Source organism: Akebia trifoliata, chromosome 1 (genome assembly GCF_017979445.1).
Source record: "Akebia trifoliata isolate Shusen 1 chromosome 1, ASM1797944v1, whole genome shotgun sequence".
Lineage (NCBI taxonomy): Eukaryota > Viridiplantae > Streptophyta > Magnoliopsida > Ranunculales > Lardizabalaceae > Akebia > Akebia trifoliata.
The window spans coordinates 29,248,340-29,262,765 of NC_141375.1; the positions used below are offsets into that span (position 1 = coordinate 29,248,340).

Sequence of the window (14,426 nt, forward strand, 5' to 3'; positions counted from 1 at the left end):
TCAAAGGCTAGACTCATGATGAGATATTCTCAAATCAAAATAGCTAATATTCATAATTCAGGATTTAAAAAAAAAAAAAAAAAAAATTTATAAAATTCACTTGTAGTCGGTGAACCATGTGGAATTTTGTGAGGTGGGATCAGTGAAGTCATGCCAGAATTATAAAACCAAAAGAATTTCATGATTTCTTTCACTACTTTCACGGGCTTGCATCAATTCTAACCACAAAGATGTGTATAAAGGTGATGTCAATTATGGTTCTTATGGACCCACTTTTAAACAGTATTATAAAATATAAGAACACTAAATAAAAACTAAACATATAGAAATTGCAAAAGCAAAACACCATCCATGACCCTCCATACCTAAAAAGCAATCAACTTCACCAAACAAAACACCACCCACCACCCTTTACATGCCCACTGAACAGGTTAAAAAGATAAAAATGAAAATGAGGAGTAAAGTTTAATGGGTATAAGCCTTTAGTCAGTGTCCGATCTTTGATTGGACGATGATGAGCTATGAGATCTAATAGTACTTATTTGACCATCTGATCTTGATCCAACCGTAATCATAAATGTTGACCTTACAACCAAAGCAATTTTAAAAAGAAGGGTAAATGTAAGTAGGTTTACATGCTTTGATTGCAAACACAAGAAACTGATGACCATATCACAATCTAATCTTCACTATGCAACATCCCATGTTGTCCACTTGGGATAAAGCACATGAGGTGGTGTATTTATGGGTAAATTATGTGCAAGGCCAAGCCAAATTCCCCAAACTCAAAGCAATCTCCCCAATTAGAATAGACCCAAATCCATCACTACTCTTCACCTACAAGCCTCTGCAACATTCTTAACGAAACCCAACTTTGATGTATAAAACCCGCACCACAGCAACCAATTTCCATGAAAAAAATGTCTGCAACCACTCCAGTTGAGATAGGCACCCGAGGCACGGTGGGGTCCCTCGTCCTTCAAGAAATCCGATACTTCAGCAGACTTGAATTGGACAGCCACAACACTTCACAAAAATCTCGGAAACAGATTGAAGATATCACTTCCACCAGTGATGGTTCCAAACAGAAGCTTGGATATGTGACGATGCCCCCGAAGAGGAAGAAGAAGAAGAAAGGCGTTAGCGGATTCCTACCAAGCATATGTTCTTTAGTCGAAGTTGCAGATAACAATAGGCCAATTGGGATTCCTCGGTTCGGTTACAGGAATCTGAAAAATGACGTAAAGCAATCACAGGGCTAGCCAACGATTTCCGAAAGCTTCGAGAAACTGAGCTTCTTTAGCCAATTGGCTATAGGGCTGGCTCATTTATCGGTGTTCCCACATATTAATTCCACAACTTCAACAATGTTAGATCCTTCAACCTGATGGAATTTCCATTACCTTTGATAACCTCAAGTTTGTGAGCCATGATCATCTCAACTAAGCTCTGACAAGATCTATCAAAAAGATAAGAAGTTCTGCCTCCAGAAGCTTAATTAACTGCACATATATCACAAAGCATTTTAGCTAGGCAGGATCATTACTCAATGTATATATGGATATTAACTGTAAGGTTCAGTTCTAGTGTAAATTTTATTTATTTTTATTTTAGAGTGAAAAACTGAATAAATTCACAAACAGATTGATAAGAACCCACTTCTTCCCCCCCCCCCCCCCCCACCCAAAAAAAAAAAAAATTATGGAAGTAGGAAACAAGGAATATCTTGTTCTAACTCCAATAGTAGCAATTGATCCGGATTGCTAGTGTCAAATCTCTTTAAATTGATCCGGATTCGTTGAGATATAAATCTAGATAACTAAACTCGAATGGCAAAAAAAAAAGGGTTCACGTCTTTAAGATTAAATCAGCTAGAATGCATGTCCCCGTATAAAATTAGAGAGGCACCCATTAATAGTACAAAGTTTGCTCTAGTCGTATGAGTTACCACACCCCTTGATCATTTATACTCCCCTATACTTCGGACTGAATTTTCCAACCTAAATGGACTATTACTAACGAAATTGCATCCTACATCCAGATTAGACCTAAGAAGACATGATCCCAGGCAGATACTTGACACGTGGGGGACGTGTCTTCTAGGTCCATCACAAGGGAAACGTAAACCAAGATTTGATTTGTCTGGTATATTTTGGATAGTGGGTAGATTATAATAAGGTAACAATTTCACCATGAGATGCCAAATTGTGCGACCAAATTAACCTAGAAATGGTGCCTTGGCTTAACTAAAAACATCTCAAGTTGCCTTTCTCAGGCCAAAAATGTGAATTTCCAGCACAAAAAGAAGCAAGAAATTTCAAATGATAGAGAACCTAATTAGTTAGATACTAATTAATCTTACAAGATAAAATCACTAACATCTTTTGAAATGGGAACTGATTTTTCAACTCGTCAATCTGGTCCGGGCAATAACTTAAAATGCGAGTCATGACCTAACCCAGCCTGTTACCATATCGTCGTGTGTGTGTGTGTGTGTATAAATTGAGGGTTCAAATTGGTGAGGAGATCATCCTGACAAAACAAAAACAAAAAAATAAAAAATCAGCCCAATTCGAAACCCCCCCCCCCCCCCTATATATATATGTGGTGAGGAGATCATCCTCACTAAAAATCAGCCGAATCTAAAAATTTTAAGCCCATCAAAAGTGGTTTACAAATTTTTGGTACACAATCGATGGTTCACAATTCTAAAATAACTTTTGATGGACTAAGAAGTTTCAGATTCAGCTGATTTTTAGTAAGGATGATCTCCTCACCATAGAAATCATTCTCACAAAAAATCAGTCCAATCCAAAATTTTTAAGCCGCATAAGACAAAACTTTTGTAAGCGTTTTGTCAATCTAATGGGGACATTAGTATTTTCTAACATTTTTTGTTCTCAATAATACTCATATTCATTTTGTCTTTTAGTGAAAACAAATAAGGGTATGATGGTCTTTTACACAATAAATATTTATTTGTTTTAATTTCCAAATCGTTTATTGCAACAAGATATTTACTTCTAAAGATTAAATGCTCTTAGTATTTATTATGTAAAAAAATTAATATATCATTATCTTTTTCACTAAATGATAAAATAGGGAAAGGAATTATTGAAAAAAAAAGTATTGGAGAATGCTTACGTTTCCATGAGATCTTTGATGTGTGTGTGTGTGTGTGCCCGCGCGTGCGCAATATATACAATTAGAACACGTAATAAAATAAGAGTCGTGATAATATGACTCCCCCACGTGGCATACTCAATCGACTCCCTGACGTGGGATGTGCCAAAACCAGACTTTATACCTTAGAATACACAATCACACATCCCCATACACACAGGCATAAACATGATTTCAAAACTTGTCTGAGACCAAGATGTATCATCCGAGTTGTCTCGATATTAGGCATGAATGAGACAGATGCACAAGTCAATTTTTAAAACGAGATTTAATCTTTCACGTTCATTTTTAAAAATTTTGAACGTGATGTCTCTAACGTATCGAAAAACTTGTCTAAGACGACTTGATATCTAGCATGGACGAGACAAGGTACAAAATCGAGTTTTAAAACCGTGGGCATAAAGTCTTTGATTCTCATACACCCCCACATCATGGGTTAATTGATTGAGCATGACACGTGGGGGAGTCATGTTATCACCGCTCATAAAATAACTAATTACTATCATCTTTGACACCTTTCTTTAATTAATTGGGATGTAGATTGGATTCCAATTTTCACAAAAAGTGACAGCAAAGGCGAAAGGGTTTTGAAAGGGGAGCAATATTTTGTTCTTTTTTAAACTCGAAAATCAAGCCTGATAGAACCAGACTTGGGCTTAACCGAAGTAGGCCCGATGGAAAGCTGGTACCAGTTCTATTTCAGTTTCGTGTGTCAGACTCATATCCGCGAGTCAACCAAAACATAACTGCCATCTGACCACAATCATAAATACTCTGACTTTTCCCAAACTTTCATAAAATTCTCTAGAACAAGACTGATTAAATCCTCGAATTGATAAATTAATTAATAATTTATCATGGATTATGGAATGTAGTAATATTATTAATGCTTGACCCTCAAATTTTATTTTCTTCAAATACAAAGAATAAGATACGATTTTTAGAGAGGATGAAGATGTTAAAGAAATAGATATGAATCAATGTCATGAGGTGTATTCTGATACAACCAATCTTGTTTTAGGAATAGATCAAATATGTAATGAATAAGATTATATCTAGTAGTGAATATTGGATTTCTTATCTTTTTTTCAATATATAAACTCTCTTAAAATTATTGTAATCAATCAAGTTATCAAGAGAATCAATCTATTTTCAGTTTGTTTTTAGAAGATGATAGGTTTTGTTTAGAAATCGTAAAACATCTTTTATATATTTCTTGAAATTTTTCTAATTTTTTAACGCTCCCAAATGTATTCTATTTAATTGAGTTGAAGTCACACCATACATTTGATCCAATAGCTTTTAAGTAACAAACAAAAAAGATAGAATTGGAAATGGTTTTGTCAGCCTAAGCTTTTAATGAACTTTACCGAGTCAATATTGTTTGGTTGGTTGTCCTGATAAAAGGTTGAGTGTCAATGGCAAGACTAGAATTAGTTGGCTTGGGGTGGACTTAAAGATGATGATGACGGTGATAACAACAATGCCTTATCTCAAAGATTTGAAATGCATCTTGATCCTATACTTCATTCTTTCTATAGCCAATTGAGGAGTCAGGCTTCATTCATTATTTGCCAAAGAAGTGGAGTTATCGATAACATATGTCCAAGACCAAGCCTAATCCATTAGAGTACTGATAATATAACGCCTTTTTTGGCACATGCCCCCTGACGTGTTTCCTCACAGTTCAATAGACATTTGACATGTGACATGTTCTCTACCTAGAGATTTATTTTTTAAGATTTCATATCTTAAAAAGGGTCATTTGGCCCACATTGACAATCCAACAACACAGTTTTCTAGATTTCATAAAAATATTCACATTTAAAATTAAAAAAATTAAACTTATTTTTCGAGATTGATCCAAGGTGTTGAAAATGGACGGTTACTGAGCACCCAAATTTAAAAATAAAATTCAACAATGAAAAATAATTATTTTAAAAAATATATTTAAGTTCATATAATTTTGTCCTCTACAACCCCATTTCATCATATCATGTTTTTGAATTATCACAAGGTGATCAGATAAAAAAGTTTATTTTTATATATTTTCACTATGGGCAGGAGAGAGAAAGAGGTGTCAAGGACGTGCGTAAAAAGGGGTATTATTTTATCAAAATTCAATCCATTATGTACTAGGTCACCCACAAACATCATTCCTTGATAAGTCCTAATAATATGACTCGCCAGGTGGCATACTCAATTGACTCCATGTCGTGACAAGTTTGAGAATCATAGATCTTTACACCTCCGGATACATGACTACACTTCCTCATAAAAAATGTATCCCGAGGAAACCATGTATCACAAGGCGTAAAGATCTACACTCCCAAACTTGTCATGTCATGGTGTCGTTGTGGTATGCCACTTGGCGAGCCATATTATCATGATTCTTCCATGAGTTTGTGATAAACTTTATCTTCATAAGTACCTTCAGACATGATTGTATCGTGTGGGTTCAAAAGTCATTTTGGCTCATTCTTGTCCCAATCATTTATATTCAATAGGAGGTTATTTGTAAAATGTCTTAGTATTTGTAAGTCTAAATTAATAAGTGGGATCCATTATAACGATTTATTACATATCAATTTTCAGTAATAAAGATGTAGTTGTTGATTTTTAAAACAATATAAAAATATGGTTCCCATCAAAAAAAGGCAAATTAACTAAATATGATGATGTGAGTATAAAAAAAAAGCATCAAGTAAAATACTGACATAAACACAAAAAAGGTACATTCGAGCTTCCTTAGAATTTTGGCACAAAAAGGTACATTCAAGGTTCCTTAGAATTTTGGATTGATCTAAATACATGCAACCTTTTGGGTTTGGTCAATCCCCAAGTACATGAAATACCAGATTAATTTTTTGGGCGAAAAAAAAATTATAGGTCTTTCGAAAAATTATTAACCATTATTATTTTTATTGTTTATTTCGAGAAATTATATATTTTTAAGTAATTTCAAAAAAAATTAAAGCGTTGGAAGGTCTCCAATCCTTTTAGCTTCCAACCCATTTTCTTATAGGCAGAGTGTCTGCGATGACACATTTTAGTTAGAGACTTCATGCAAAGTGCCGACATCCAATGGTAAACAGACACTTTACCTTATCTGATTTATTCAAAAGTGATTTTTTTTTTCACCGCGCTGTGACCCAACAATGGGTTGACATATGGTACAATTAAGTAAGCATTAAGATAGAAAATTTCTCTCTCCTGTCCACAATGAAAAATGGAAATTTTCAAATCGGATATCATGTAGAATTCCAACGGGGTTGTAGAAGTTGAAATTATATGAATATGAAAAAACATTCACAGTTGAAATTTAATTTTGAATTTGAAAAACACACATAATTTTGTTAATAAGAACCTCAAGGGGTTTGCCTAGTGGCAAGCCGAGCCTTGATAAGTTTCTCAGGAAGAGTAGGTCAAGTGTTCAAAATCCCACAAAACTATGAATTTCTTAGAATCACCTTTTAGTGTCTTGTTGACCTTGACTCAACCTATTGCATATAGGGCTTTTTGAGGGGGCGGTGCATGTAACCATAGGATTAGTCCCACCCGAAGAATGGAATACCCACGATATCCAAAAAGAATATATATATATATATTAATAAGAAACCTTTTCTTTATATGCCAAATTTTGGACAAGACTAATAATATATATATATATATATATATATATATATATATATATATATATATATATATATATATATATATATATATATATAAATAAGAAACCTTTTTCTTTATATGCCAAATTTTGGACAAGACTAATAATTCTTCTCTGTCATATTATCTTAATGGTGGCCAAATGATTTTAATGGGCTGAGTGCCATTAAGAAATAATTTTTTTAAGTTTGTTAAGATACAAGCGGCAAATCATGGTGCATTTAGAAGGAAGTAGGTCTATAAAGTAATTAGGATTTCATTCCAAGTCTACAAGAAATTTTCATTAACCAGTGAATATATCCAACTTTAATCGAATAATCGGCGAATTTGTTACTATGGTTAAGATAACACCTCTATAAATTACCTTTTATTGATTATAGAATTATCAACCGTTTCACATAAAGAAAATATTTATCAGATATATTCATTCAAATAATAAGTTTTTTTTATGGTTAAGTTGGATTAGAACTCACGACTTCAAAGTTGTTTTCCAATAAGTAAAGCCAAATGGGTCTAAGGGTATGTTTGGTAATACTTCTGAAGTCTGAAGTCTGAAGTCTGAAATTGAAATCTGGAATCTTATTCTGGAAAAGTTGTTTGTTTATAACTTTTAAGAGCTTCTGGTTACAAATAGAATTTTAAAACATGATGGTCATTTTGACAACATTACCCTTTTATAATTCTAATAAATTGTTAACCAAAAATCATAATATGTTACGCATAATGAAACCATTAACATATTTCAAATTAAATAATCCAAAAGTATTGTTTTTAAATTGAATTCATACTTGAGAAATTACATTCTAACAAAGTAATACTCAAACAATAAACAATCATTCATTTTCTAGTTGAATTGCAATTTGATCACGTAAAGTGATCATATCAGCTTGTGCTTGCGATGAGAATATGTCATTATAACATGGTGGATCATGTGATGGTTCGGATTCTACTAAAGAATTACTCTCTTCGTCGACATCAACTTCATATTGTCGAAACAACTCATCATGGAGAGAAACACGACGTAAGAAATTGTGTATTGCCATGCATGCAATAACAATGTCCCGTTGAGTGTGATAATCATATGAAGGCATTATGTTCAAAATTGAGAATCTTTTTTTCCATACACCAAAGGTCCTCTCAATGACATTCCTTAATTGAGCGTGTACATGATTAAATTTCTCCTTTCTACCCATTGCACGCGTTCCTCGATATGTTCTTAGCCAGTAGCGTGTGTTACGATATGGAGTCATAAAACCTCTAGTGTGTGTGTATGCAGCGTCGCATAAATAATACATATCTGCAACAAATATAAAACATATGTAAAATTTATATTATTGATTATAAGATTAATTTCAAAAAAATAATTTGAAAATACATACCTGGAGGAGGCATTGGAAAATTGTTAATTGGGTTACGCAGTGTCTCATTTAATACCCTAGAGTCATGTGCAATTCTTTCCCATCCAACCATCACATATATGAACTTCATATCAAAATCACACACCGTCATTACATTTTGAAAACATTTTCCCTGTCCCCTTCCTCTAAATAGGACTTGTTGATCAAGTGGAATGTGCGCATCAATTAGTGTGCCATCTAATGCACCGACAGCACCCTTAAATGGCCCTTCTCTCAAATATACATGAGATCGAATTTCTCCCATTGGCTTGTCAAATGCTGGGGGGACTATTATCTCTCGTGCAAACTGTATCATTGCATCCAACACTTCATAAAAATATCTACTTACGGTTTCCCCAGAATGTTGGAATCGATATTTTACTAATCGATTCTGACAATTATGACATATTGTCATAAAAAACATTGTCATTTTCTCTTCTACGTCTATATATCTACTATCATTTAACCAATTTTTATCTCGAAAATATTGACATAATTGTACAAAAGCATTCTTTTCCATCCTAAATATCTCGTACATTTGTGCTGAAGATCCTTCCAAAAGTTCTCGCACATATGCCTTGCTAGAAAGTGATGATGTGCACAACCTTTGTCGAACATTCATACGATTTTTAAGTTTAAGCATAAAAAGTAATGTTACCAATCTCATCAACAACAATTGTTTTGGCGTCATTATCACTAAACACAATGAAAAATTAAAAAAAGTTAGTATTAATTAAAGCTGTAAAAAAAGATTTTTCAAACATGCAATCTATCTAGTAAGTTAAAACATGCATATTCGATTAGATAACAAGATAATAATTCCAATTAAATAATCAAAAATTTCATAATATCATCAATGATAATAACTCCAAAAAAATCATCCATATTAACTATAAAAAAATATCAAAATTTAAAAATAACCATCCATAGTAACTATCCAAAAATATCAAAATATCAAAATAACCAATACATCATTGGTTTTTATTAAAAAAATGTTTGACTTCAACTAATTATTTACAATAAACTCTAAAAATTGAACCCTCTCTGCTTCATTATCCAAGTTCATAAATGCGCATTCTAATTTCGGTAGTTGTGCAAATTTCAATATAGCAACATGATAAGTATGAATACTTATCACTCCTAAGTTCTTCAAATCCTTCATAACTTCATTCACATCTTTAAAACAAGGTCCCTTGTTAGCCTCTTCTTTATTAATCTGTTCTTCGATGACATTAATAAGCCTTTCCAAGTTTTTTTCAATAGTGTCACCACTATTCGAATTCCTACGTTTCTTCGGACCTTGTGATGTATTCTCTTCAAGTGGGGTATTAGGGGTGCCTTCCACACTTACACCTTGGAAGTATGTATCTCCTTCCCCTAAAAATGAGTCACCATAAGTGTCTTCAGCGTCCAAATTTGTGTACTCCATAGGTTCAGGACCATTCACATCGCTATCAACAGTAGAGCGCGGGATTGATGAAAAGGAGTTCCATGCTTTATCGCCATTTGAAAGAGTACTTTCAAATACACCCATCATCAATTCAGCATCTACGAGAGGTTTGTTCCTAAACTTCTTAGCTTCGGGAATTCTCTATTTCAAACAATAATATAAAAATAATTAGACTAAGTCTAGTTAATCAAGTTAAAAATATGTACGTAAGATTAGAGAATTGCCTCTAAGACATCATCTCACTTCTACGGAGGCCAATTTATAGTATTGATATCCGTACAAAGCCCATGCCCGGACAATCCAATAAGTTTTCGCCATATGTTGTAATCAGCCCTCAAGTAATCATATTGATTCTTGAACACCTTATGACTAAAATTCACTCCCCATGCCTTATTGAATTTAGATTCTAATATTTTTCATGAAGCACTGGTAAGAGATACTCCTCTGTACCCTTCCTTGTTCACCTCACTTAAGCACAACTCAAGAAAGTGTTTCCTTTTCGATTAATCTGTAGAAAAGTCTGCTCTATCAACACTCTTTTCTTTATCTTTATTTTTGTGAGCCATATCTATGAATAACAATGAAATGGAAGTATTAATCAAATGGAGCCAATACCACAACAATATATCTAATGACCAAGCTTTATGCAAGAAGAAAAATAAAAATGAATGAATGAAAGATGTTGAAAAGGGTTTGATTTCTCCATAATAGGTTTGGTTGGTTGTTTGAAATTTTGGGACTTTGTTGAAATTTTGATTTATGTTATTGTTTCATTATTTCACAATTACAAATCTTAGAAGATTTTTATTTTAATGGATCTTTGTTTTAATTTTTCATCGTAAATTTATATATGTGGGGAGTTCAAACTTTAACATGATGATCTCAACAAATAATAGATATTGGAATATAGGAAGAATCCCAATAATATTCAAATTTCAGGATTAATTTATATATGTGAGGAGTTTAAACTTTAACATGGTGGTCTCAACAAATAATGATATTGGAATATAGGAAGAATCCCATAATAGACATGCACATTATCATAGATGATTTTCACCCATATATTAAGAAAACACATATGTTTTCTATGTATGGCACGCAGCCCATACATATGTCAAGCCGTTTTATATGTATGGCACGCAGTCCAATATGTTTGTTTTCCAATTAACACTGGTTATGGTTAAAAAAATCTGAAACTATGGTTATGGTTAAAATATTTGAAATTATGGTTAAAAAATCTGAACCAATTCTTTTTGGATTGTTTTCCAATAAACACTGGTTAAAAAATTTGAAACTATATGGTTAAAAAATCTGAAACTATGGTTATGGTTAAAAAATCTGAAGTTATGGTTAAAAAATCTAAATCAATTCTTTTTGGATTGTTTTCCAATAAACACTGGTTAAAAAATCTAAAACTATGGTTACAAAATCTGAAACTATGGTTATGGTTAAAAAATCTGAAACTATGATTAAAAAATCTGAAACTATGATTAAAAAATCTGAAACTATGGTTATGGTTAAAAAATCTGAAACTATGGTTAAAAAATCTGAACCAATTCTTTTTGGATTGTTTTCCAATAAATACTGGTTAAAAAATCTAAAACTATGGTTAAAAAATCTGAAACTATGATTAAAAAATCTAAAACTATGGTTATGATTAAAAATTCTGAAACTATGGTTATGGTTAAAAAAATCTAAAACTATGGTTATGGTTAAAAAATCTGAAACTATGGTTAAAAAATCTGAACCAATTCTTTTTGGATTGTTTTCCAATAAATACTGGTTAAAAAATCTAAAACTATAGTTAAAAAATCTGAAACTATGATTAAAAAATCTAAAACTATGGTTATGATTAAAAAATCTGGTTATGGTTAAAAAAAATCTAAAACTATGGTTATGGTTAAAAAAATCTGAAACTATGGTTAAAAATTTTGAAACAATACTTTTTAGATTGTTTTCCAATAAACAATGGTTAAAAAATTTGAAATTATATGATTGAAAAATCTGAAACTATGGTTATGGTTAAAAAATCTGAAATTATGGTTAAAAAATTTGAATCACTTCTTTTTGGATTGTTTTCCAATAAACACTGCTTAAAAAATCTGGAAATATGGTTAAAAAAATCTAAAACTATATGGTAAAAAACCTGAACCAATTCTTTTTTGATTTGGTTTTCTCAATATTAGATTCACATGGTGTGATTAATCAAGAAAGAACAATAGAGTGGTGGTAGATGCACATACCTGCGTAGGTCTTGACGGCCGAGTTGGAGAGGAAGGAGATGAAGAAGAGAGAGGAGGTAAGGGTTTAACGTTTTTTTATAAGAAAGGGATAATAAATAGAAATATATTTTTTTACAAGGGTATTTTAGGTAAAAATAATTTTTTAAGAATTCAGAAGTATCCTCCAGTGACTTTCTATCGCTGAATTTCCGCTGAAATCAACCTCTTATTTTGAAATCTGAAATTTAACAAGCATCTTTAACAAAGCTGAAGTCTGAATTTGAATGGTGGACCACCTCCATTCAGACTTCAGAACTGTTACCAAACACACACTAAGCCTAACAAGCTAAATTTCAAATTAAGTAAAAAAATTATTAAAAAAAAATTCTCTATATTTCATAAAGTAGACGAAGTTAAATAAATACCCCTCTATTAATTCAAAATTTTGCTTGTTTAATACGTGAATTCATGTGTCTTGTGCGTGTTTACGAGTGCATGCGTAATTCATGAAATATCCATTACTTTCGTTGTCATGTGAGTCGGTACTTAGAACATGAGTAGGTACTTATCATTAGGGTCTTGTCTTAGTGAACCGGATCTGATCCGATAGTGTTCAATCAATGCTTAACCCGGAGGGGTGGGCTCAATGAAAATTTCAGACCCATGAACCACTAATGATCGTAAGTTTGATATTTAATATGAGCATTAATTCCTCGGGAGACACCTGCGAGGGTGCACCCTCACTTACCTGTTGCGTGTGATGTGCCAGTGTTACATAAAGACAATAAAACCAAATAGGAGATTGAGAGTGATGGGAGACCTCCACAATCATTTGCTGAAGATGGGTCCCAAACACATTGTGAGAGACTCCACGTTCTCTTGTAGCTATGTGTTCGTGGTAGAGTGGGACACATTCTGCTATGTGTGATTGGGACTCCACTTCTTTGGTTACAATGCCCTCGGACTTGTCCTTGAACAAGACCATCATCTATGGATTGGGCAAAGCCCAAATACGAACCCGGTTATCAAAAAAATAAAAATTACTTATTGGGTTTAGCTTGCTTCATAATAAATACGGACCAAGATCATCATCTTGGAAACCTTATCTCAAAAAATTGAAATCGACTAAACTAATTGCATTTTTTTCATTCACGTTTATCCGATTCATGTCGTTTGATATTGGAGGTGTGCTCATGTCCATTTCAATTATCTCAATCCACCTTCTTGCTCTACATTATGTCCACTAATACTCATTTAAAGTATGATTTTAACTTTGAGTCCACAATAGATTTTTTTGTTTTAATCTAGAGAATCCCAATGATGTGTGTGGTAATAATATTTTTACCCTTGTAGTAAATAATTAGAAGACTTTAATCGTCCCAAGCTTTTTATTTTTAATTTTTCATACTTCAAACGTGCCCACTAGTCCCAATGAAACCCAACCCAGATCTCATCGTCAACAAAGCAAGTGACTCCATTCATTTATTCAAAGCCACATTTTCAATTATTTAAAAAAAAATATTGTCAGTGTTCCAAAAAAAAAAAAAAAAAAAAAATTTGATAATCAGGTATTCCAGTAGATAGGGGACGGGGAGCGCATCTAGGTTTTGTCCAGTCCATGGACCATAGTCTTGCCCAAAGACTAGTCTTGGGGCATGTACAACACCCGCACATCATATGCACTAGATAAGTGAGGGTGCGCCTTCGCAGGTGGCCCTAAGGAATTAATGCTCATACTACTAGCTTAGTTCACATTATTTTGAGTATTCCTCTGATTCTGATTTTATTTTATTTCGATCAAGATTTATTTGAATTATGGTTCAAGATGGAATAACGGATTTACATGAAATCCATGATATTTTTCGATTGCTACAAAATCAACAATTCCATGATATTGGACCTTTGTTGTTGACAAAAATGTATCTCTTTCTATGTCTCCGGATACGACCCATAAAGGTTTGCCCATTCTTATTAAGAGGAGATGAATTTGGATCTTATTAGAGCAACCCTTAATTTCATTGATTTAACTCAGATCGTGCCCGAAGTATTATTAATAATTGAGGTTGCTTAAATTTTTTTCAATCAAATATTATTAATAATTAATTCTAGCTCTACCTTATCCCTCCCAAGGTGGTGCTACCCTATCATCATTTTTTATTGAATACAATGCTTCCTTATCACCAACCAATCTGACTTTTTATCATGCTGATCTAAAAAACAAAGTGGGCCCAAAGAGTACACCACATTATTACCACATGATTCACTGCCCTTTTTTCATGAGAAATTCAATTAAAATAACACTTCATGTGAACTATAAGCAAAGTAACCATAAAAAAAATAATCAATAACCAAACTCTTACCTTATTTCATTATTCGATGGTAACGACCCATCTCCCTATCTCACACATTAAATATAGCGAATTTATTGTGAGAGTTATTATTGGCACACCACCTCTGTGTGATATTTGTTAATAATTTACACAGGAATTCGAATTGATGTGG

General features: G+C 32.8%; 1 protein-coding gene across 1 annotated transcript; it reads left to right on the forward strand.

Annotated features, from left to right (window-relative positions):
- The first annotated feature begins 920 nt into the window (after positions 1 to 920).
- On the forward strand, positions 921 to 1,262 carry LOC147411546 (uncharacterized). Its single transcript, XM_086432247.1, has one exon. The coding sequence runs from the start codon at positions 921 to 923 to the stop codon at positions 1,260 to 1,262; it is 342 nt and encodes a 113-aa protein (XP_086288373.1).
- Positions 1,263 to 14,426: the final 13,164 nt, after the last annotated feature.